Genomic DNA, 24,278 nt, shown 5'->3' on the forward strand with positions numbered 1-24,278 from the left:
AAGCATAAAAAGAAGGAAGGGAAAGAAAAAAGAGGGAAAGAAAGAAAAAAGGAAAGAGTGATGAGCTAGAAAGAAAGAAAGGAAGGGAAAGGAAAGTAGGTATGGAGGGAGAAGGTTCAGAAAGGCAGATAGAAAGCAAAAGAAAAGAAAAGGGATGGAGGGAGAAGGAAGGAAGGAAGGAAGGAAGGAAGGAAGGAAGGAAGGAAGGAAGGAAGGAAGGAAAGGAATCCAGCTGTTTTAGTACAAAGATAATCATACAACAAACTCAAAAGTTTAAATGAATAATCAATATTTTAAATACCTTAAACTAATGACCAACATTCTGAAAAAACAACGCTCATAATATACCCTTTCCTTAATTTTAATCTAATCAATGATCAAATATGAATGTCTATTTAAAAAAAAAAGCCCACAATATTTTTTTAGCCACTTCCAATCCATACTCCTCAAATCCCATCCTCAAAAGTTGATTTCACCAACTCCCTTTCCAACAATGCTGGGCTTTTCCTGTATTCAATTCTCTGCTGCCCCCTACTGGATCTGCCCGATTTTCTTTGGCCAGTTTTTTTCTCCAAATTTTTTGAACAATTATTGTGAGGATAAAAGTCTCTCGACTCCTTTGCATACAAGTCGTCCTTGACTTATGACCACAAATGTGGCCAAAATTTATGTTGCTAGGATAGGGAGCCTAATTCCTGGCCAAAGCTGTGTCATCCAAGACCACATTAAATGGATATTTCTAGTATAAATTCCACATTTTTTTTGTTTGCAAGCAACAATGGCATTTCTTGTTTTTGGCAGCATCCTCTGCCTGTGTGTGGCTTGGTTTTGTTCTTTTACGACACCCTAATTTCACATTTTTCTGTCCCCCGTTTTTTTTGGAGGGGGGGTGGAGTGGGAGTGAGACCGCCCTCTCCTGGGGGGCTTATGACCCCCGGTTTTGTTCATAAAGTGGCTTTTCTCACGGGATTCCCCCCACTTAACACATAGGTGAGAAGTTCCACCCTTCTCACCAACTTTGTTATGTAAGGAGGTTATTGGGGGGTCCTTGGGCCCCACTTCCTCTCCTTGCTCCTCCCCCTTACAGCGGGAGGCACCAGCACCAGCCAGCCCTGAAGTGCTAAGCAGAGAAATATGCTTTATAAAAAAAAGAAGACGACCTCAATTGCACGGATTTATGGTCCAGCCAGCATCCTCTCGTAAAGCAATTTGTTGAGTGAAAAGCATCCTTCGAAGTCCCGGACCGACTGCAGGACAGACATACACAACAATTTTCTTGCAATTAAAAGCGAGGGTTGAGGGGAGAAGATCCAAAGAGATACTTCTCTGCTTTCCCAGTTTTAAAAAAACTTTTTTGAGTTCATTTTTTTCCTTTTCCTTTTTTCCTTCCTTCCTCCCACCTTTCTTTTTTTCCTATTTTCTTTTGTACATCCTTCTTACTCTTCCTTCCTTTTTTCTCATTCTTCCTCCTTTTTCCTTCTTTCTTACTCTTAATTTTCTTTCATTCTTCCTCCTTCCCTTCCCTTTTTTCATCTTTTCCTTCCATCTTTCCTTTTGTCTTTTTTCTTTCATGCTTTCTTTTCCTTTCCTCTCCTTTCTTTCTCTCCTTCCCTTTTTTCTTCCATCCTTCCTTTTCTCTTTCCTTCCTTCCTTCCTTATTTAATTTCTATATGTTGCTTTTATGGCTCCCTGTTATTTCCCCCCACTTCTCAATGCATCTATTTGGTCCCTCCCCCCATGGATTTTATCCTCAGGTTTATTTCACTTACTGTTCAATTAAACTTAGGCACTGCCTATCTCACCCTGACATGACTTGGGATGGCTCCCCAAATTTTAAAAAAGATGAGATAAAACGAGATGAAGAGACTCATGGCGTTTGGTGTGGAGAATTTAAAATACTCCAAAACCTTCATTAAAAAAGCCATTAAAATGTTATTTTATGAAGTTCTTGGTCAATCTGAACACGAATTTTAATTTTTAATTAATAATTACATTTTAATTAAAGGGAGCAATGCTCCCACTTTTCTCCTGTTTTTGGGAAGCAAATTCAAACCAGCGGTCTAACCTGATGCAATTATATCAGAAAATCAGGAAAAAACAACATGTATAATACCAAATAGGTTAAGATTTTTACAGGTAGTCCTCGACTTATGACCACAATTGATTCCAATATTTCCGTTGCTAAGCACGGCAGTTACTAAATTTGTCCCATTTTATCTTTTTTGCCACTTCTGTAAGCGAATCATTGCTGTTGTTCAGCTAATCACATGGTTATTCAGTCAATCTGGGACATGTATGGGTAGTCCTTGACTTATGACCACAAGGGAGCCCGAAAATCTCCATTGTTGAGTGAGTTTTGCCCCCATTTTGCCACCTTTCTTGTCAAAGTTGTTAAGTGAATCCCTGCAGTTGAGTTAGTCACACCGTTAAGTGAGTCTGTCACTTAGCGTGGCCACTACACAAATGGTTGTAAGTGGAGGATTCCCTGAGGTTAAATTCTCTTTGAATTCTGAGGATGGTTGAAGTCCCCTCTTCAAAGGGATTTGTATGTTGCAGAAGGGTTTGCAATTTGAAAATTGAAAAAAAAATTGCAATTTGTAAACTGTAAAGGAGTTTGAATCTGTAAGTTGCAAAGAGTTCAACATTTCTAAATTGCAAAGGGTTTCTAATTTTTAAACTTCAAAGGGGCTTGGAATTTGTAAGCTGAAATAGAGTGCAGGATTTGTAAATTGCAAAGGGATTTGTAATTTTTAAATTGCAAAAAGAAGAAGTTTTAAAATCGGCAGTGAGGCAGCCTGCTGGAAAAAAAAAAAAGCCAAGATCATTAACACCTTGAAGATTAAATACATTTATCCCTTTGCCATACGGGTTTTCTTCTGGAGTTGGCATAATGCCCCAAAATTCCTGGACCTAAGAAAAAAAATGTGGAATATAATTTTAGCTTGGAAGAGACATCAGCAGCTGATACCTTGACAGTTTTGTCAAGAGAAGAAAGGTGCTGATCTGATCCCAATGATTCAATTGAATGACAATACCTGTAATCAATCTGTTCTTTAATTACAAGATTTGAGGTTGCTTCTGAAATCGGCTGACAGTCACAACCACACACACACACACACGCACGCGCAAAACCCCCCCAAAATCCCATAAACTGTTTCCATTCCTTGGTTTGGCCTGATGAAATTCAGAATCGGATTTTTCGCAACTTGGAAGTAACTCCCGTTACCTGGGATCCCCCAAATTCTATTGCTTTAAAAAAAAAAATTCTATGCAAGCCATCAAAGAGTTCTTTTTAACCAATGTTGGGAGGAAAAACAAAAACTTCTCATCATTCCTTATTTTGCACCTGGCATTTGGCGATAGTTTTACCGTCTTGCTCTGACCAGGTTAGTATGGCTATTTTTTTATGTCCGTTAAAGAACAGGATTCTTTTGAGAAAAATAATAATAATAATAATAATTTTTGAGCAGCGGTGCCAATGGATGTGGGGGGAGAACAATGTCCCGTCAAGAAAAAGGATGCGGAATTTTGAACCAAACCAGAATTCGTTTCCGCTTGACGGTCAAAGCATCGACATGATGGGTAAATCTGGGTTTGTTTTACAAGGATGGGTCAATTGTCTGAATCCGTGTCATGCCTCTTCTTGGCTGGGAAGTAATGTGTGGACTCATCCTGTGTCCTTTTCCGGGAGTCTGAAGTTCTGTCTTTTCCGGAAGCCGGGCACTTTCTATGACTTCGGTGTCGGTGGTCATCCCTTTTTGACCTGGAAGGAGGTAGACCAAGCTAGAATACCAATATCATGGAGGCTTTTATTATAAAAGTTACTCAGGGGGTCCTCAACTAATGACCATAACTGAGCCCAATCTCAGTGTTTTCTGATCTAGGTTTCCCCAGCAGCATGAAGCCAAGTCCTCGTCCCGATAAATCACTTCTATTTAATTTACAGGGAATTCCTCTCCAGCAAAGTTTTTTCTCTCCCACAGTCTTTCAAGTATACAATTACTGATCTTTATCAGAATAGAATAGAATAGAATTCTTTATTGGCCAAGTGTGATTGGACACACAAGGGATTTGTCTTTGGTGCATAAGGACACTGTACAGTTTGCTAAGTTAAAAGCAAAACATAAGTTACATCTGTCAGCCCTATAAGATAGACCAGACTTAGGAAAAACTTTTAGCAGTGTCTTATTTTCCTGCCTTAATTGCTCATTTTCATCTTCTATATCATCTAGATCCCTATTTAATAAATCAATTAATTTCCCAATCAACTCTTCTTTGTCTTGGGCTATCCTCACAAGCCTCAGGTTTTCTTGCTGCTCCTTTGCTAGATCCTTTTCAAGACTATCAATCTTCTTTTCCAAAGAATTAGTTGATACAAGGTTTCCAGAAGAATTTGCCGTGGCACGACAAAACCGCGGTCCACTAAAGCGCGCCCGATTAAAGCGTGTTGCTGACGTCATCAGCAGCGCGACAACAGCGACCGCGGAGAAAAAAGGGCGCTTTAAAAAGCGCTTCGAAAGCAAGCCAATTCAAGTTAAGGTAAGGGTTAGGTTTAGGTTTAGGTTTAGGGTTAGGTTAAGGGTTAGGGTTAGGTTTAGCGTTAGGTTAAGGGTTAGGTTTAGGGTTAGATTTAGGGTTAGGTTTCGGGGGGTTAGGTTTAGGGGTTAATTTTAGCTTTAGCGCTCACAGCGTGCTTTTTTCGTCGCGCTGTGATGACGTCAGGTACGCGGTTTCGTCAAGCGCGCTTTAGTCGAACACGGTTTTGTGGTGGAACCGAATTTGCATCCCTGTTGAATTTGCTATAACCTGTCCTGTCTGTATGTGAACTTCTATTAGAAACGTCATCATCTGGTGTTGTGCTTTTGGACCGGGAGGCCCTTCGGATAGTCACTCACGCCCTCGTCACCTCAAGACTGGACTACTGTAACGCGCTCTACATGGGGCGGCCCTTGAAGAGTGTTTGAAGACTCCAGTTAGTCCAGAACGCAGCCGCGCGAGCGATTGTGGGTGCACCTAGGTACACCCACGTTACACCTATCCTCCGCGAGCTGCACTGGCTGCCCATTGGTCTCTGGACACGCTTCAAGGTGCTAGTCGTTACTTATAAAGCCCTTCACGGCATCGGATCTGGTTACTTGAGAGACCGCCTCCTGCCAATTACCTCCCAAAGACCGATTCGATCGCACAGACTAGGCCTTCTCCGGATTCCATCTGCCAGCCAATGCCGGCTGGTGACCCCCCGGGGGGGAGGGCCTTCTCTGTTGCAGCTCTGGAACGACCCCCCGTTGAGATCCGGACCCTTACTACCCTCCGGCCTTCCGTAAAGCTACTAAGTCCTGGCTCCTCCGGCAGGCCTGGGGCTGTTGAAGTATTCCAGCCCCACTTTAATTATGAATGTTGTTGTATTTTAAATTGTTGTATTGTCTTATTTATCCCCCTTCCCTTTTTATTGTAAGCCGCCTGGAGTCCTTCGGGAGTGGGCGGCATACAAAACTAATAAACTAAACTAAACTAAACTAAATACACCCTCCAGACCTACAGCTATTAGAACAGTTATAGTTACAGGACCTTGCAAATCTGAATTCCGCAGCCAGCATGCTTTAAGATGAGTGGGCTTCAACTCCCAGAATTCCCCAGCCCACAGCCTCAAATGATACCTTTTCTCGTTATCCGAATTAGGGTTATTTGATGACGAAGACTTTCTCTTCTTCTGGTCTTTCTCTTTTTCTTTCTCCTTCTCTTTCTTTTCTTTCTTCTGTTTCTTTTTCTCCTCCTTCTTCTTCTTCTTGACCTTCTCTTTCTTCGACTTCTTGGCGGCCTTGCTCCTGCCAGATAAATCAAGGAAAGGATTGATTTTTCCCCCCCCCCACCGTTTTGTGTTCCACACCAAATATCCTCACTTAGCGCCAAAGGGGACTTGGCTCATTTAGGTACCACAAAAAATAAATAAATGATATGCTGCAGATAGTCCTCGACTTATGACCACAACGGAGTCCCAAATTTATGTGACCAAGCAAGAGATTCTTAAGTGTGTTTTGCCCCATTTTGCAATTTTTCTTGCCCACAATTGATCAGTGAATCATTGCTAGAGATCTTCAGATTTCTAGGTTCTATCGTATCTCAAGACCTTAAATGGATACATCATCCAAAAAGCACCACAAAGGATGTTCTTTCTGTGCCAACTCAGGAAGCTCAAAAGTGCCCAAGGAGCTGCTGATTCTGTTCTACAGAGGAATGATGGAGTCTGTCATCTGCACCTCCATCACTGTCTGGTTTGGTTCTGCAACCCAACAAGACAAACGGAGACTTCAGAGGAGAATCAGAACTGCAGAAAAAAGCAATGGCTGCCAACCTGCCTTCCATCGAGGACCTGCACACTACAGGAGTCAAAAAGAGGGCTGTGAAAATATCTAAAGAACCCTAACATCCTGGACATCAATTGTTTCAACTTCTGCCCTCAAAACGAGGCTATAGATCAGCGCGCTTGGGGCTGCTGCTGTGACGTCCAGGGAGGCTAAACCAAGCCGCGTGCCTCTCCCAGCCGCTTTCGCGGCTTCCCTAAGCGCCGAGAACCTTCGCGCTCTTCTCGGCTCCTCGTGACCGCAACAGACATCCAGAAGCGGCGGGGGCTTTCGGGCTGGAAACCGAAGCCCCATTAGCCCCAAAAGCCGCTGCGCCAGCAAGGAGCTCACTTACCCCCTCGGCAGGTAGCAATAGAGAGCCAAGGGCTCTCTATAGGGCTCTTAGAGGCGTGGGGCGGATGGGTGGGGGGAGCGAGCGGATGAACGGTGTTCGGATGGGCGGGGCTCGGGGGGTGAGTGAGCGAGGGGGGGGCGAACCGGTTCTAAATGGCGCACTAGATTTGTGGAACCGCTTCTAGCAAACCGGTTACAAGTTTTGAAAAACGGTCGTCACATTTGAATGGTTCCTTGAGCACGCTGTTGTAAACGAAAGGATTCCGTGCGTGGTTCAATAAAATAAAATAAAAAGAAAATAATAAAAGTCAAGAGGGCGACTTACTCCAGCGCCTCCTTGCCTTCCTCATCCAGCTTCCTCGGAGGAGTTGAGGGCTTGGCAGTCTTGGCCACTGGTTGATGCTGAAATTCCCGAGGCAAAAGAGAAACGGATTAAAAACAACAACAACAACAACCCAGAATTTAGGAAAGCAGCGAGACAACGCTGGATTCTGCCACAAAAGCTGTGCGGCCACACAACTTACCGTAAACACGGAGAGCCCCAGCTTGGCAGCTTCTTTATCTTCCTTGGAAAACACCATTCTTCCACCAGCATTCCTAATTTTTTAAAAAAAAAGGGAAAAAAGGAATTAAATAGCAAGGAGGGCTTAATTTTTGCTTTTTCTTTCTTTTTTTTTTTTTTCCTTTTGCGGGTTCGTCATCCTGAAGGGAATTTTTTTGTTTTCCAGAAATAAAACCCCTCGGCCTTGGCTCAGAGGGTGCCAAAACGGGACATGTCTTTAGAAAGAAAGAGCCGTTATCAAGAGCTACTTACCTCCAACAGACCGATTAGATCCCACAGATTAGGCTTCCTCCGAATTCCATCAGCCGCCCAGTGTCGACTGGCGACCACCCGGAGGAGGGCCTTCTCTGTGGCTGCTCCGGCCCTCTGGAACGAACTCCCCGTGGAGATTCGGACCCTCGCCACCCTCCAGGCCTTCCGCAAAGTCCTTAAAACCTGGCTGTTCTGACAGGCCTGGGGCTGATGAGTTCCTGTCCCCGCTCGAATTGTGTGGCTGTTGAGTGTTTTTAAATCGTGGTGTTGTTTGTCCGTGTCTTTTTTTTTCCTGTTTGTATCCCCCCCCCCCCCCTGACTTGGTTTGTGAGCCGCCCTGAGTCCCTCTGGGAATAGGGCGGCATAGAAATACAATAAAATCAAATCAAATCAATCTACGCAGAATTCATCCTTGCCAACAACACACAGGTATATTCCTCGGCCTATAATTAGTGACCGTTCAAAGTTACAACGGCTCTGAAAAAAACTGATTTAGAATAGAATAGAATGGCGGAGTCGGAAGGGACCCCTGGAGGTCTTCTAGTCCAACCCCCCTGCTAAGGCAGAAAACCCTACGGCACTACAGACAAATGGCTGTCCAACATCTTCTTTAAAAACTTCCATTTAGGATCAGTCCTAGCACTTATGACCGTCATAGCACACACACACACCCCCGTCAAGTAATCCAAATTTTTGACATTTGGCAACTGATTCACAACGGTCGCAGTGTCCCCAAGTCACGTGGTTTCCCCCTTTGCGATCCGCCTGATGCAGATCTGTCACGACCGCCGTAATGGCAGTGGGAATCTGGCCTGTTTCTCTGAAGGTCATCCTACACCACCATTTCTCAATTTCAGCAACGTTAAAGACGTATGGACTCCAACTCCCAGAATTCCTCACTCTGGTGGCTCCTCCCAGGAGATAGATAGATCTAGGTCCGTGATGGCGAACCTATGGCATGTGGAGCCATTTCTGAGGGCCCGGCCAACTCCAGTGTGCAGCTGGTTTTCGGCTTGATTTTCGGCTGTTTTTCCCCTTCCGGAGGGAGAAAAATAGCCCAAGGGGCAACCAGGAAGTCTGTTCCCAAGCTTCCGGTTTGCGTGTTGGGCCATTTTTCACGCTCCAGGAAGCCTCTGGGGCTTGGGGAAGGCAAAACAACGGGCCTACGGGGCCCACCGGACGTCAGAAAACGGGTTGTTTCTGGCCCCCCTCCAGGGGTCAGGGGAGGCCGTTTCTGCCCTCTCCAGGCTCCCAAAAAGTGCATGCGCGGTGCAAGGGTGTGTGTGTGTCACAAGCACATGCGCAGGGGCATGGTGCGGGGGGGGGCATTAAATTATGGGGGTGGGCATGTGCACATGCATGCACCTGCTTATGGCACCTGAGGTGAAAAAGGTTCACTTTCATTGATCTAGGTGGTGATCAAGAGTTCAATGTTTATTACACTTGTATGCCACCCTATTCCCGAGGGACTCAGGGCGGCTAACAAACAAGGGTGTGTGGGGGGGGGGATACAACAACAAACAAAGACAAATACAAATACAAAAAACAGATTAAAAACAACGCAAGAGCCGCAACAATTCGAGTGGGGCTGGGAACTCATCAGCCCCAGGCCTGCCGGAACAGCCAGGTCTTGATAGCTTTGCGGAAGGCCTGAAGGGTAGTGAAGGTCCGGATCTCCACGGGGAGATCGTTCCAGAGGGCCGGAGCAGCCACAGAGAAGGCCCTCCCCCGAGGGGTCAACAGTCGACACTGGCTAGCTGATGGTATTTGGAGGAGGCCTAGTCTGTGGGATCTAATTGGTTGTAGGGAGGTAAGTGGCAGGAGGCGGTCTCTCAAGTACCCAGGTCCAATACCATGAAGGGCTTTAAAAGTAACGACTAGCACCTTGAAGCACATCCGGAGCCCAACAGGCAGCCAGTGCAGCTCGCGGAGGATAGGTGTTACGTGGGTGAACCAAGGTACACCCGATATCGCTCGCGCGGCTGCATTCTGGACGAGCTGAAGTCTCCGAATGCTCTTCAAGGGCTGCCCCATGTAGAGCACGTTGCAGTAGTCCAGTCTTGGTCACAAGGGCGTGAGTGACTGTTCTGAGGGCCTCCCGGTTCAGGTAGGGACACAATTGGTGCACCAGGCAAACCTGGGCAAATGCCCCCCTGGTCACAGCCGACAGATGATGTTCTAAAGTCAGCTGTGGGTCCAGGAGGACTCCCAAATTGCGAACCCTCTCTGAGGGGAGTATAATTTCACCCCCCAGCCTGAGAGATGGAATACAAGGCCAATCTTTGGGAGGGAAAAACACAAGCCACTCGGTCTTGTCGGGATTGAGTTGACACCAATTTGATGGCCCGTAATCAAATAAAGAGTGTCTTGGAAGAAGTGATTACGCTCTACACCTCCCCACCTCCCACTCATATGTATGTGAGTTAAGGAGGTGTTTGAATTGCTTGCACAAGCCTTCTTCTTATTTTGGTACATCAACTATCTCAGAATATCTCAGAATAACAGAGTCGGAAAGGATCTCGGAGAGCTTCTAAACCAGGAGTGTAAAACTCAAGGCCCACCAGCTGGATCTGGCCTGCGGGGTGCTTATATGTGGCCCGTGGGGCCACCCTGGAAACAGCCAGGGACCGGCCTGTGGTGCCTCTGCCAGCAAAAATGGAGGAGCTCCCCCCAAGCTCTGTTTTCAACGGAGCTCGGGAGTGTTTTCACTGGCGGAGGGCTGCAGGAGGCCGTCGCAGCTGAAAACGGAGCTGGGGAGTGTTTTCGCTGGCAGAGGGCTGCAGGAGGCCGTCGCAGCTGAAAACGGAGCTCAGGAGTGTTTTCACTGGCAGAGGGCTGCAGGAGGCCGTCGCAGCTGAAAACGGAGCTCAGGAGTGTTTTCACTGGCAGAGGGCTGCAGGAGGCCGTCGCAGCTGAAAACGGAGCTCAGGAGTGTTTTCACTGGCAGAGGGCTGCAGGAGGCCGTCGCAGCTGAAAACGGAGCTCGGGAGTGTTTTCACTGGCGGAGGGCTGCAGGAGGCCGTCGCAGTTGAAAACGGAGCTCGGGAGTGTTTTCACTGGCAGAGTGCCCGGGCAACCACAGGTGTTCCCAACATGAGTGATGTCAAGCTGGCCATGCCCACTCTGCCACCCCCCCACCCCACCCGAGGTAAACCCCCACCTAATGCAGCCTCAATGAAATCGAGCTTGACACCCCTGTTCTGGAGTCTAGTCCAACCCCTGGCTCAAAAGAGATGCTGCATGCTCAAAAACCTACAGACTTCTCCAAAACTGTGATTTGGAGGCAAGATGGCTGCCGCGGCTGGCCACACCTTTTTTCCCCAGTGTCTAGTATGGATTGGATTTTGTTTTTTTTTCCTTGATTGAACCCTGTGGGGCAAGGGGCATCTATAGGTGGCAAGCCAATAATTTAGCCTTCGGAAAAGCTGGCCACAACATCCTCCTTCAACATCTCTAGAAGGAGAACACACAGAAGAGCTGAATGCAGTTTAGTTCCAACTGCCATTCAAGATGGCTACCCACAAGGATGGACCCTGTGGGGCAGGGGGCGTCTATAGGTGGCAAGCCTGGTTACAAATTGGATTGAAATGTGAAAAGATTATGACAGACAATCTCATACGATCTCTGAGTAGAACCAGGTTCCTGGTCCAGCGGCTAGCAACCGCTGGCGCACGCTGTCTCGAACCGCTTACCGTGAGCTGCCCAGCCCCATCAGGCGATCCACATTCTTCTCATCAGCATCTCCTTCATTGCGTTTGCAGACTTCGGCGAGCTCCTGGGGGGGGAACAATCACAGATAGGCATGAGGCCACTAAGCCGCCATATGAGCCCTTTGGGTGATGGCAGGTAGTCCTCCGATTCATTTAGCGACCGAAGTGGCAACAGAACTGAAAAAAGCTACTTGCGACTGTTTCTCACGCTTACGATCATTGCGGCATCCCCATGGTCAAAATTGGCAACTGACTCATATTTATGACCATTGCTGGGTTACGCGATACCCTTTTAGCGACCTTCTGACGAGCAAAATCGACGGGGAAGTCAGATTCGCTTAACAACCGTGTGACTCACTTAACAATGGTGGCAAGGAGATCGCAAAATGGGGCAAAATTCGCTTAAAGTCTCAGCAACTGTGGGTCATAAGTGGAGGGCTGATCTGTACCACCTTAAAAGCAGCATTTGCAATTTTTTTTTCCTTGGGCCAAAGTGACGGCATGCTTTCTATCCATGTCAAAAAAAAATTAAAACATACAAAGAAGAAATCCAAGCAGATCCAATTGTGAGCCTCTTATTAAAACTGAAATATTTTGAAATTAATAACTGATTTCTGAGGAAACTGCCAAGTGAAGTAATTCATGACCTAATTTTATTCTCTTGCTGTTTACTATGAAACCTGGGGTGCCGTGCGCTAAAATCACATTTAAGAAGCGACTGCACAGCTATAGAGACTAATTTGATTCTGAACTTAACAACGGCAGCAAGATTGTTGGTGGCGCAGTACTGGAAGAAGGAAGAATTGCCTACTATTCAAGAATGGATGTTAAAAGTAGTAAACTTAGCAGAGATGGCCAAAATCTCAGCATATTTGAAGGACCATTCAGATGAGAAATACAAGCTGGAATGGATAAGATGGATTGACTACATTCAAAATAAATATCAGACTAAGAAATTTCAACTAGCTTATGAATGAATGAATGAACAAGGAATGTTATAATTTATCTAAAGTTAGCTTAATAAAAGGGGAGTTAAAGTACAAGGGGAGGTAGGATGCTATAGTTAGTTAGCTTATCTTAGTGTATGATTGTTAAATATTTATACCCTGTATTTTGCTCTGGGAGGTTGGGGGGAGAGAGGATTGGAGGGGGGTAGGGTTGGGGCAGGGGGAGGGAAGGGAAAACATTTGTAAAATCTATTAAAACTCTTTAATAATAATAATAAAAAAAGAATCAACTGGACAGCCATTTGTCTGAAATTGTACAGGGTTTCCTGCTCGAGCAGGGGGTTGGACTAGAAGACCTCCAGGGTCCCTTCCAACTCTAAAGGTAAAGTTGCCCTCGCACGTATGTGCTAGTCGTTCCTGACTCTAGGGGGCGGTGCTCATCTCCGTTTCAAAGCCGAAGAGCCAGCGCTGTCCGAAGATGTCTCCGTGGTCATGTGGCCGGCATGACTCAACGCCGAAGGCGCACGGAACGCTGTTCCTTTCCCACCAAAGGTGGTTCCTATTTTTCTACTTGCATTTTTTACACGCTTTCGAACTGCTACGTTGGCAGAAGCTGGGACAAGTAATGGGAGCTCACTCCGTTACGCAGCGCTAGGGGTTCGAACCGCCAAACTGCTGATCGCCAAGCTCAGCGTCTTAAGACACTGAGCCACCGCGCCTGATTAAAAATCGATAAAATACCTCTTTACTCAGTCCCGTCGGCTGCTTTTTCACGTTCTTGTAACCTCTGCAAAATGACGAAACGAAGGACAGCAGTGTCATGGCTGAAATATCATCAATGCGCCACGCGACTTGGACTTAAGGAGAAATTTCCTGACAGCCCCCTCCCGCTTCCATACTGGCCCAATTCTCCAAATTCCAGAACCCAGGTGGTTATAGGAGGAGCTGAAATAAAGGAAGAGTCCTTGATTTTTCCTAACAGTTCATCTAGCGTTTTTATTCGTGGGTATCCTGGGTGGTTTCCTGGCAGGCATTTCCTTATCCAAATAGATAAAAGTCATGAGTGCTAGAAGGGAGGGGGGTTTGCAAAGAGGGGGAGGAAGAGGAGGGTGTGGGAGGCGTTTCATAACCCAACTAGGAAACCACATCAGTGCTAGGAGTAGGAGGAGGAAAAGGACTGTGAGGTTCTTGATGCCCTCTGAGCTTGGTGGTTTCCTAGCAAGACCTTTAATGACCAACTAGGTAATATCATCAGAATATTGATGTTTCCCTAAGGAGCTAGAATCCCTCCCTTCTTCTAGCATTAATGATGCTACTTAACGGGGTCACGAAACATCTGCATGAAAACTACCAAGCTCAGAGTACATCAAGGACTCCCCAGTTCTCCTCCTCCTCCCTCCCTCCCATCCATCTCCTCTCTGTAATCCTTCCTCCCTTCTAGCCCTGATAATGTTATTTACTCAGGTCATGAAATGTCTGCAAGAAAACCGCCAAGCTCAGAGAGCACCAAGGAACCCCAGTCCTTATCCTTTTCCTTCTCTTCCTCTACACAACCTACCGCCCCTCCTAGCACTGATGATGTTCCCTACTTGGGTCATGAAACATCTGCATGAAAACCACCAAGCTCAGAGAGCACCAGTCCTTCCTTCTCCTCCTCTCCCCTTCCTTCCTTCCTTCCTTCCTTCTTTCCTTCCTTCATTTCTTGAGGATGTTTCCTAGTTGGATCATGAAACATCTGCAAGAAAACCATCCAGCTCAGAGAGCACCAAGGATCCCCCAATCGTTCCTCCTCTCCCCTTCCTTCCTTCCTTCCTTCCTTCCTTCCTTCCTTGAGGATGTTCCCTAGTTGGATCATGAAACATCTGCAAGAAAACCTCCAAGCTCAGAGAGCACTAGTCCTTCCTTCTCCTCCTCTCCCCTTCCTTCCTTCCTTCCTTCCTTCCCTCCCTCCCTCCCTCCCTCCTTCCTTCATCTCTTGAGGATGTTCCCTAATTGGATCATGAAACATCTGCATGAAAACCACCAAGCTCAAGAGCACCCCTCACTTCAACCCTGAAACACAAATATTCTCCTTTATCAGTACCCTTTCTTCCCTCCAGAAAAGAAACCCATCTGAAGGCTTGCTGCTACTTCATCCATACCCCCCCTCCTTGCAATTTCTCACCCCTCCAGAAGATCCCAGCCCTTCTTCCAAGGGTTACGCGAAGACCCCGCGGAGATTCGGACCCTCACCTCTCTCCTGGCTTTCCGAAAAGCCGTTAAAACCTGGCTGTGTCGGCAGGCCTGGGGTCGATGAGCTCCCTTCCCCTCTCGACAGGTGTGGTTGTTGGCCATTTTAAATGCCTGTCTTGTATTTGTATGTTTCCCCTTCCCGTTTGAGTTGTTCGCCGCCCTGAGTCCCTTTAGGGAATGGGGCGGCATATAAATAAAATAAAATTTCAAACTTCAAAACCAAGGGCCGCCGTTGGGCCTGAAACTTACAGAGCCGCCATCATAGCTTCTTCTTCTGCCTGCCGGATGGCGCTGAGCTCCTCTTGGCGGGACAGAGACGCACCGCCTTTCTTCTCCTTGGCATACCAGGTGAGGTCCTTGCCCTTCTGCCAGCGGCCCACGGGGGCCATCAGGGAGTTCCCTGAAAGGCAAGTAAAAGGAGAACTCACAATGTCGGAGTAGAATCACAGAAGGATCTGGTGGTGGAGCAATCCTTCTGAAGGATTTCCCATCGGGTGGCAGAACTGTGAGATACCTAAAGGAGTCCTCGGTGCTCTCTGAGCTGGGTTGCCTTCTCGTAGACATCTCACGACCCAACTAGGGAACATTATCTGTGCCAGTAGGAAGTGGGGCTTGGGAGGAGGAGGGGGAAAAGGGTTGAAGTGGCCAACGTTTAAAAATACTGCTAGACTGGGCAATTCTGGGGGATGAAGTCCAATGCCATCTTAAAGCATATGCTAGATCAGTGTTGGTGAACCTTTACAGCACCGAGTGCCAAAATAGGAGCACCCATACCAGGAAAATGATCTTCCAGTTTCTGCCACCTGGTTTCCCACTCTCTGGCGTAGATGCGCATGCAAAAACCAGCTGGCAGGAGCGCATGTGCGAACCGGAAACTGGAAGATCATCTTCGTGGTGCGTATGCGGACCAGGTGGCTGCTCTTTCGGTTCCCGGCGCTGCCACACACATAAGAACCAGCTGGCTGGTACTCCGGGATCTGGAAGAGCAATGGGCAATGGCTCACATGGCCGGAGAGATGGCTTTGCGTGCCATTTCTAGCACACATGCTATAGATTTGCTATCATGGTGCTAGATGGACAGTTTTAATAACTGTAGGCTACACTGCTTAAGCATGCAAGCTCGGGAATTCTGGGCATTGGAGTCCACCCCTCTTAAAGCATTCTGGATGGGGGATTCTGGGAGTGGGAATCTTCCCCTCTTAAATCATAGCTGACTGGGGGATTCTGGGAGTGGAAGTCCTCCCCTCTTAAAGCATGCAAACTAGGGAATTCTGGGAGTTAGAGTCCACCCCTTTTTAAAGTTTTCCAAAATTGAAAAACAGTGACATAATACATCAAGAATGGCTCCATTGTTTCTATCTAATTTAGCACGCTACCAATTTACACCTGGATATATTTGATCCCCAGGAATTCTCCCCTTTAAATAGATGTAAAAGTCAGTTCACAGGAGCTGATTAAACAAACCATGAATCAGAAAGGCTAACCAAGATAGTTTTCACGTTGTTTGTCTGTCTTCACGTCTTCCCATTTGAACTGGTCCTGCCCTCCTCTCACGCCGCCTCGGGAAGAGCCAAACATGGTGGAGGCTTAACCCGGATCTACAAAAGAAGAGTTTAAAGTAGGTTAAACTCCAGTCTAGTCACGAGACGGGAGTTCTGTGAAGCTAGCGTAAATTGGCTTATTGCATTCATGATTTGCCCGAGGAAGACCAGTGTTGTGCATGTAGTCCTCAACCTACGACCACAATATAGCCCGGACTTTTTACGGGTAAGCAATTAATAGAGTTTTGTCCCATTTTGCCACCTTTCTTGCCATAGTTGTTAAACGAGTCGGTGCCAAGTTAGTCACGTGGTTGTTAAGGGAATTTGGCTTCGGCCACTGACTTCGTTCGTCAGAAAAGGGGATTGCATAAACCAAGGAACACTGTGACTGTCATAAATAGGAGCCAGTTGTGAAGCAAAAGGATTTGGGTCAGGTGACCCACAGGTGCGCTACAAAGGTTGTTAAGTGTGAAAATCACTTTTTTTTTTCAGTGCTGTTGTGACTTTGGTCACTAAACAAATGGTTGTAAGTAAAGGGCTGTGGGTTCCAACATGGTTTGAAGCATTTGTCGTTCAAATGTGGCGTTAGTCCACATTTTAGAGAGAGAGAGAAAGTCAAAAGATGATGTCATAGAGATCAAAGTTGACTAGTTTAAGAGAGTGGACTTCAATTCCCAGAATTCCCCAGTCAGGGGAATTCTGGAAGTTGAAGTCCACACATCTTAACGTAGCAGAGATTTAAAGTAGCAGAGAATTCTGGGAGTTGAAGTCCACACATCTTAAAGTAGCAGAGATTTAAAGTAGCAGAGAATTCTGGGAGTTGAAGTACACACATCTTAAAGTAGCAGAGATTTAAAAAATTCTTAAAAGAGAAGTGGAGACTCCGGAATAATGTCAACCCCTACCCCCAACATGATCCTCCGTCCCCCTCACCTTCCTCATCCTCACCCCAAATGCGGAAAGAGCTTCAATTCTACCAGCTGGATCTCCCCCCCCCCCACCAGATATATGTCCTCCTATACCAGACAGCAGCGACCACTCAAAAGCTCAGGAACCCCTTGAAGCTTCAGTGGATGCGACCACCACCACCCTTCCCAACCCCACTCTAGCTGGGGACGCAGCCCACCGGGCTGGGGAAGATGGGTTTTCGTATTTCCCGGTTTGCAGACCTCAGGGCTCCCCAGCGCATTGCAAAGGAGAAAAGGGGTGCATTGCAAGGAGCGCGCTGTTTTAAGGGGAGCCCCGCCCCAGGAAAGAACGGGAAACCCACCACCACCCCGCAAATCCCGCCAGCCAGTTCAACCCAGTCCAGCAACCTTAACTGCAGCTTCACGTGCAAAATCCAGAAGTCGCTTCCGCAAGCTTGGGCGGAACCATCCGTTCTTGTAGGAGGGGGGGAAACGACGAAGCGGGCTGGACCAATCGGATCAAGGAGCGCGGGCGGCGGGGGGGGATTTTCTACTGAAACGCCTCCACTCAGCGTTGAAAGCTGGCAGAAGTTTTCAATTAGTTTTTAAAAAGGAAAAAAAAAGGGGGAAAAAAGCGGGCTTGCAGGGAGAAATAAACTAAACTAATGATTTTTTTTTTGCCCTCAATTCCGGAGTAATTTTTCCAGCCATTGGGGGGGGGGGATTTGTAGTAGCTGGGGATGCTGGGCAATGTAGTCCCCATGCACACACCGGGGTGTGTGTGGCGCCGTAGGATTAGTTGGGAACAGTTGTTGCAGAATGTGCCCAGCCAGATAGGCATTTGAGGTGCTTGTGGGGTTAGTAATTCCAATTCCCATGATCCCCAGCCAGTAAGAGTGCACTGGATGATGGTTGCAGACATCCAATTTCCTGCTTTGTCCCAGGAAGAAGAAAATGGTGTTTCTGGGTGCATTGGGATGGAGGCCACTTCACTCTCCCCCCCCCAGGATTCTGGGTGTGACTACAATGTCCATCCTCCTTAGCCAGCAAAGATGTTAATCCCAAACCATGATAAAGCCTAATTTATGCATGGCTTGTAAAAAAAACTGCAGCAGATACGGAGTTTGCTGGTTCATCTCACCTGAATACAGTCCTGCGAGGTAGGCCACCAACATTTTATTAAGTCTCCCAAATATTTTAGAACAGTGAGAACTTGTTTCTCTCTCTAAAAATGTTTGAAAATATCCTAGATTTAGGTAGTGAGTGACTACAGGTTCAGCGATATCAGGGTTTTGCAAGCGTGGCCCCTTTTAAGAGATGTGGACTTCAATCCCCCAAATTCTCCAGCTGGCCATGCATCTTAAGAAATTCTGATCCACTGCTCCTTTTCCCCCCCCAAAAAATTGTCATTGCTAAGCAAGGCAGTTTTGGAAGTGAGCCGCAACCACTTTTATGACCCTTTTTATGATTGTTAATCACTGCAGTTGCTAAGTGAATCACACAGTCGTTAAACAAATCCAGCTTCCTCTTGCATTTTCAGAAGCCAGGAAGACAATCACATGAGCCTAAGATGTAAAACACACACACACACACACCCAAGTCAGCTGTCAAGGATACAAATTTTGATATGTGATCATGGGGATGGCTGCAACGGTCATAATCGCGAGGACCAGTTGTAACTCACGTTTTTATTTATTTATTTATTAAATATATTTATATGCCGCCCAATCCCAAGAACTCCGGGCGGCTTACAAAAAATATTTAAAAAACCACATAACGATAAAAACAATTTAAAAACACCCTTCATACATTCATTTTAGTCGGGGCTGGACCTCAACAGTGAGGTCAACAGCCCCAGGCCTGCCGGAACAGCCAAGTTTTTACAGCTTTTCTGAAGGCCATGAGTGTGGGTAAGGTCCGGATCTCCGGGGGTAGCTGGTTCCAGAGAGTCGGAGCAGCCACAGAGAAGGCTCTCCTCCGAGGGCCCGCCAGCTGACACTGTCTGGCTGACGGCATCTGAAGGAGGCCCAATCTGTGGGATCTTACTGGCCGCTGGGAGGTATGTGGCAGTAGGTGGTCTCGAAGGTACGCTGGCCCTAAGCCATGTAGGGCTTTAAAGGTAATAACCAACACCTTGAATTGAGTCCGGAGACCAATTGGTAGCCAGTGCAGCTCGCGGAGGACAGGTGTAACGTGGGTGTACCTCGGCACACCCAATATCACCCGCGCGGCCGCATTCTGAACTAACTGCAGTCTCCGAACGCTTTTCAAGGGTAGCCCCATGTAGAACGCGTTACAATAATCCAGCCTCGAGGTGACAAGGGCATGAGTGACCGTTAGAAGCGCCTCCTGGTCCAAATAGGGCGCAATTGGTGCACCAGGAGAACTTCCGCATGGTTGTGACTTAAAACAGTCACTAAACGAATGATTGTAACTCAAGGACGACCTGTAAATTCTATTACCGAATTAAACCAAGAATGTTTGGGTTTGCACGCTAACTAACCATGTCACAAATGCCTTCCGCCTTCAAACAGATTAGCATTTTCCCCAAAAATACAACCACAGCAATTAGAAATAAATCTCTTTATTTGTGGGTGGATCGTCATTCCTTTGCACCTCCTATAACATTCTAGTTATTTACTGCCATGGAATTTTGTTTTTCTTAACTACCAAAAAAACTCCTCCCTCATTTTTTATTCCAAAATTTCTCGTAATATTCCTGTTGAAAGTCGTCTTCAAAAGTTGCAACTTCTTCTTGTCCTTTCTTGGACTTCATCAGGCTCTTCCTCCTCAACCGGCTTCTCCTTTCGGCCTCGGGGAGGGTGCTGAAGTCCACGGGCATCTAACAAGACAAAAACAGATGGCTAGACTACTACGGGAAACCTACCTGGGGCTGCCCTTGAAGACTATCCAATTCAATTCTCAACCGACTTACTAGCTGGGCTGTGTTGCTTTGCGTATCTGACACCTGTGTTGGTAGGTTGAGTTCCGAAGGCTAGTTTTGACTTCAAAAGACATTTATTATTACAGATAGTCTTCGAGTTACGGCCACAATTGAGCCCCCAAAAGACAGTTAAGTGAGTTTTACCCCATTCGATGAACTTTCTTGCCATAAGTAAATCATATAGCTGTTAATCAAATGGTCACTAAGTGAATCTGGCTTCCCCATTGACTGCGACCGTCATAAATATGAGTCAGTTGCCAGGTGTCTGAACTATTGATCACGGGACTATGGGGGTGCTGCTAAGCCGAGGTGGTGCAGTGGTTAGAGTGCAGCACTGCAGGCTACTTCAGCTGACTGGAGTTCTGCAGTTCGGCTGTTCAAATCTCACCGGCTCAGGGTTGACTCTGCCTTCCATCCTTCCGAGGTGGGTGAAATGAGGACCCGGATTGTTGTTGGGGGCGATATGCTGACTCTGTAAACTGCTTAGAGAGGGCTGAAAGCCCTATGAAGCGGTATATAAGTCTAACTGCTATTGCTAAGGTCGTAAGTGTGAAAAATGGTCATAAGTCAGTTTTTTCACTGCCATAACTTCAAATGGTCACTAAATGAATGGTTCTAGGTCAAGGACTACCTGCATTATTAAATTTTTAAGCAGCCATCTCTTGTATGAGGGGATGCAAGTTATAAAGGATGTAGAAAAACGTTTGGCTCAGAACACAGATTCCTGCAGGAATTCTGCCATGTTATGAGTTTGTGTAATACAGGCAGTCCTCAACTTACGACCAAAACTTAGCCCCAAATTTACCTTGCTAAGTGAGAAATTTGTTAAGTGACCTTGACCCCATTTCACAACTTTTCTTGCCACTGTTATTAAGTGATTCACTTCAATAGTTACATTAGCAACACTGCTGTTAAGTTAATTAACTTGTCCATTGGCATTGCTGGTTGGAGGGTGACAAAAAGGGATCACGTGACCCCAGGACACGGCGACCGTCATTAAGTAGGAGTCAGTTGCCAAGCGTCTGAATTTTGATCACGTGGCTGTGAGGCGGCTGCCACAGTCGTAAGTGTGAAAAACGGTGATCAGTTACTTTTTTCAATGCTATGGTAACACTTTGTGACTAAACAAAACTGTTGTAAGTTGAAGACCAGCTGTATATTGCTTGTTGTGGATATGTATATCTGCAATCCCACACAACCCCCAGCAATTTACTTTCCCCCTCTGTCAGCAAGAAGAATTAATAAAACAAATCAACAAAACTACTGCAAAACACACACAGTCCTTGATTTACAACTGCCATTGAGCCCAGAATTGAGATCATAAATTATGCTGACTTTTAGGTCCATCACACATCTGTCCCAATTTTGTAAACTTTTTTGGGGTGGTCGTTAAGCAAACCATCATGGCTGCTAAGCGACTCTGCAGTCGTTAAGCGAACCTGTTGTCTGCAATAGGCCACAGGGGCTCAGAAACAAGGCAAATGGCTGCAACATGGTTTAGGGAGTCCTATTTTGCCTCTTTCTGCCAACCTAGCAGTTCGAAATGACGTAAAAAATGCAAGTAGAACAACAGGAACCACCTTTGGTGAGAAGGGAACAGCGTTCCATGAGGCTTTGGCATCTAGTCATGCCGGCCACATGACCACAGAGATTGTCTTCGGACAGCACTGGCTCCTCAGCTTTGAAACGGAGATGAGCATTGCCCCCTAGAGTCGGGAACGACTAGCCCATAGGTGCGAGGGGAACCTTTACCTATTCTGTCTCTGCAAAGAAAACCAGGGGGGTTTAATTCTCACCTGAATGATACGCCTTGGCTCTTTGTACCGGAGATGCACCGTAGATCCGTCCAGTCTAACCAGTAGGACCGGATACAGCCGGGCGTACTTCAATCTTGGAAAGCAAGCGATGGACGTCCGATTCGAATTCAGCTGGCTGGGCGTTGTGTGAAGCCCACAAGCCCCGAGAAGGCACCTGGACAGACTCTCGACCTGCAGGATGCTGGAACCAATTCAGAACAGAATGAATGGCATATTTTAAAAGGGATGGACCTCAACTCCCAGAATTCTCCAGCATGCTTTAAGAGGGGTAGACTTCAAGCCCCAGAATCCCCTAGACTGCATGCTTAAGCAGTGTAGCCTGCAGCTGTTAAAACTGTCCATCTACCACCATGATGGTGAACCTACAACATGTGATCTTATGGCATGCATGTCACAGGTGGCACACAGAGCCATATTCGCCCGTGTGCCAGCTAGCTGATTTTTGGCCTTCTGGAGAGCCGAGGGAGGCCATTTTCACCCTCACCAGGCTTCAAGGAAGCCTCTGGAGCCTGGGAGGGCTATAACTCTCCCCTCCCCCAGGAGGGGGGAAGGCACACGCATGTGAAGGATGGGGGGGTTGGGCAGATTCCATTGTGGGTCTGGAAATGCGCCTTACAAAAAGGTTAGCTATCACCGCCCTAGGTAATATGCTGGCTTGGGAATTCTGGGACTTGAAATCCATCCATCTTAAAGTTACCAAAATTGCAGTAGTTTTTTTATTTTTATTTTTTAAATCTTATTTCAAGATATATTATACCCTTTTCAGAATGCCTCTGCTGTTCAGTTCTGGATTGCGATTCTCTAGGATTTCTGCTAAGACTATTCCGGGAACATCCTAAATACCTTAAACTCCTGCTTATAGCTGCCATTCTGACGTTCAGTGAGGCTTTGGGAATAGATCCTGATCAGGAATTCTTAAGAGGATTAAACTGCTTGGCTGTTTTTCAGAGCCATAATGCGAGGCGCTTGATAACTGGAAGAAGAGAAGAAAGCAAAACTCGTTACAATCTTTGGATCTGTTATGTTGTGCCTCCAATGTTGGAAATAAACTTTTAGAGGGGATTTTCACCCCAAATACAGGTTAACGCATGGGTAGCACATACATGAATGAATGGAATGAGTGAATGAACAAATGCAAGAAATAAAAACTGCAAGTTTTGGTGGAGTTTATTCTCAGGAAGTATCTTGGGTTGTTTGCAAAATTGTGATTTGGGCATTGCTTATTTAAATTCCATTTTTTGGGGTTAGGGTTAGGGTCCCTGATTTCCAACAGCCAACCACTAGACATACCAAGAAAAAAAAATAGATACACAACCCACCTATCAAACCTGCTAAAATTAAAGTACTACAGCTTAAAGTAGAATAATTTAAATCCGCTTCGATGGTGCTGAAATATTGCACTGAAAAGTAGGGGAAAAAAAGCTTTTAAGATGGCTAGAAAGGACACAAAACGTAGGCTTACGCAGAAGAAAATGCAAAAGAAATGCAAGTAGCTCTCGACTTACGACCACAATTGATTTCTGTTGCTACTGAGTTTTGCTCCATTTTTCCAGCTTTCTTGCCACAATTGTTAAGTGAATCACTGCAGTTGTTAGGAACACAGTCGTTAAGTGAATCCGGTTTCCCTGTTGAACTTTGCTTATCAGAAGGTTGCAACAGGGGATCGCATGACTCTGGGACACTGCAACCGTCATAAATATGAGTCAGTTGCCGAGGGGCTGAATTTTGATCACGTGACCACGGGGAGGCTGCTATGGTTGTGCAAAAAATGGTCATAAATCACTTTTTTCACTGCCGTTTAAGTGAACTGTTGTAAGTTGAGGACTACTTGTAAATGGAAGTGGGTTCCAGGGTATACTGCCATGGAATCTGGAGGCTCTATAAGGCAGTCAGGCTCTATATAGAGATCTCCAAACTGAGTAACCTTAAGATTTGTGGGAAAACTCACAGAATTCCAGGGAGTCGAAGTCCACAAATGTTAATGCTGCCATGTTTGGAGACCCCTAATCTATATGAAGGCGCTCCACTATACCCTCACCCCCTTCCTCACTTTAGCACACTAAAACAGGGGCATTCTGATGCCCTGGAATACAGGCCCCATCATTCCCTCCCCTGGCTGATGGGAGATGTAGTGTAAGCCATCTAAGGGGATCCTGGCTGGAGAAAACCATAAAGGCGACAGTTTGGGCAAGCCCAGCTATCTTGGCTTGTTTCATTAGCCAAGTTTAAGCCAATCGTGGTTAACTGGGGCTTCTTTTTGCTTTGCACCCATCTCAGGTCGCCAGTTCGAATCTCTAGTACAGGTCCCCTGTGTAAGCAGGGGGTTGGATTAGATGACCTCCAAGGTACCTTCCAACTCTGCTACTGTTGATATTTCCCATTCCCGAAATGAATTGCCTTCCAGGTCCATGTCCTTTCCCCCACCAGTTATCGCAATGGTTTGATCCCCCCCTTTCCACTTGCCGGTGGTTCGATCCTTGCTTTCCCACGCTGCGAATACGCGGGGCCCGCTTCTTCTCTTCCCCTTCTTTCGGAATGGTTCAACCTATCGCCGCCCTCCCCTCGTCCGTGTGCCGAATGGTTTAACCCGGAACGGCCGCAGGTAGGTCATCTATGCATGTGACTCCTGGCTGGCTCCGCCGGGCGCTTTCTACGTCATCTCCTGCGTCT

The 24,278-nt window shown here is 46.5% G+C and overlaps 2 protein-coding genes across 3 annotated transcripts; both read right to left on the reverse strand.

The window, feature by feature from the left end:
* Positions 1–3,034: 3,034 nt before the first annotated feature.
* CZH1orf35 (chromosome Z C1orf35 homolog) lies at positions 3,035–17,310 on the reverse strand. Of its 2 annotated transcripts, none has more exons than XM_032238039.1 (9): positions 17,256–17,310; positions 15,883–15,996; positions 14,648–14,798; positions 12,908–12,953; positions 11,202–11,284; positions 7,220–7,292; positions 7,021–7,097; positions 5,658–5,825; positions 3,035–3,763 (listed from the first exon to the last, which is right to left on the reverse strand). In XM_032238039.1, the coding sequence occupies exons 2-9, from the start codon at positions 15,974–15,976 to the stop codon at positions 3,613–3,615; spliced, it is 843 nt and encodes a 280-aa protein (XP_032093930.1). In that variant the 5' UTR covers positions 15,977–15,996; positions 17,256–17,310; the 3' UTR covers positions 3,035–3,612. The 2 variants fall into 2 exon arrangements, with proteins under 2 accessions (XP_032093930.1, XP_032093931.1); XM_032238040.1 differs by lacking the exon at positions 17,256–17,310 and adding an exon at positions 16,873–16,930.
* Positions 17,311–19,415: 2,105 nt separating this feature from the next.
* Positions 19,416–24,223, reverse strand: MRPL55 (mitochondrial ribosomal protein L55). Its single transcript, XM_032237381.1, has 4 exons — positions 24,072–24,223; positions 22,452–22,581; positions 21,588–21,789; positions 19,416–19,689 (listed from the first exon to the last, which is right to left on the reverse strand). The coding sequence occupies exons 2-4, from the start codon at positions 22,475–22,477 to the stop codon at positions 19,534–19,536; spliced, it is 384 nt and encodes a 127-aa protein (XP_032093272.1). The 5' UTR covers positions 22,478–22,581; positions 24,072–24,223; the 3' UTR covers positions 19,416–19,533.
* Between the last annotated feature and the right edge of the window lie 55 nt (positions 24,224–24,278).

Source organism: Thamnophis elegans, chromosome Z, assembly GCF_009769535.1.
Source record: "Thamnophis elegans isolate rThaEle1 chromosome Z, rThaEle1.pri, whole genome shotgun sequence".
Taxonomy (NCBI): domain Eukaryota; kingdom Metazoa; phylum Chordata; class Lepidosauria; order Squamata; family Colubridae; genus Thamnophis; species Thamnophis elegans.

Bases quoted from the DNA above. Each gene is read 5' to 3' on its own strand.
- CZH1orf35 (XM_032238039.1), bottom strand. From the start codon at position 15,976: ATGTTTGGCTCTTCCCGAGGCGGCGTGAGAGGAGGGCAGGACCAGTTC. The intron at 7,293-11,201 runs GTAAGCGGTTCG...TTAAAAAATTAG, and splicing joins ATGGGGCTGGGCAGCTCACG to GAATGCTGGTGGAAGAATGG. The intron at 7,098-7,219 runs GTAAGTTGTGTG...CGGGAATTTCAG, and splicing joins TGGGGCTCTCCGTGTTTACG to CATCAACCAGTGGCCAAGAC.
- MRPL55 (XM_032237381.1), bottom strand. From the start codon at position 22,477: ATGGCAGCTATAAGCAGGAGTTTAAG. The intron at 21,790-22,451 runs GTATTTAGGATG...AATTGGTTCCAG, and splicing joins GCTATAAGCAGGAGTTTAAG to CATCCTGCAGGTCGAGAGTC. The intron at 19,690-21,587 runs GTGAGAATTAAA...TTGTCTTGTTAG, and splicing joins AGCCAAGGCGTATCATTCAG to ATGCCCGTGGACTTCAGCAC.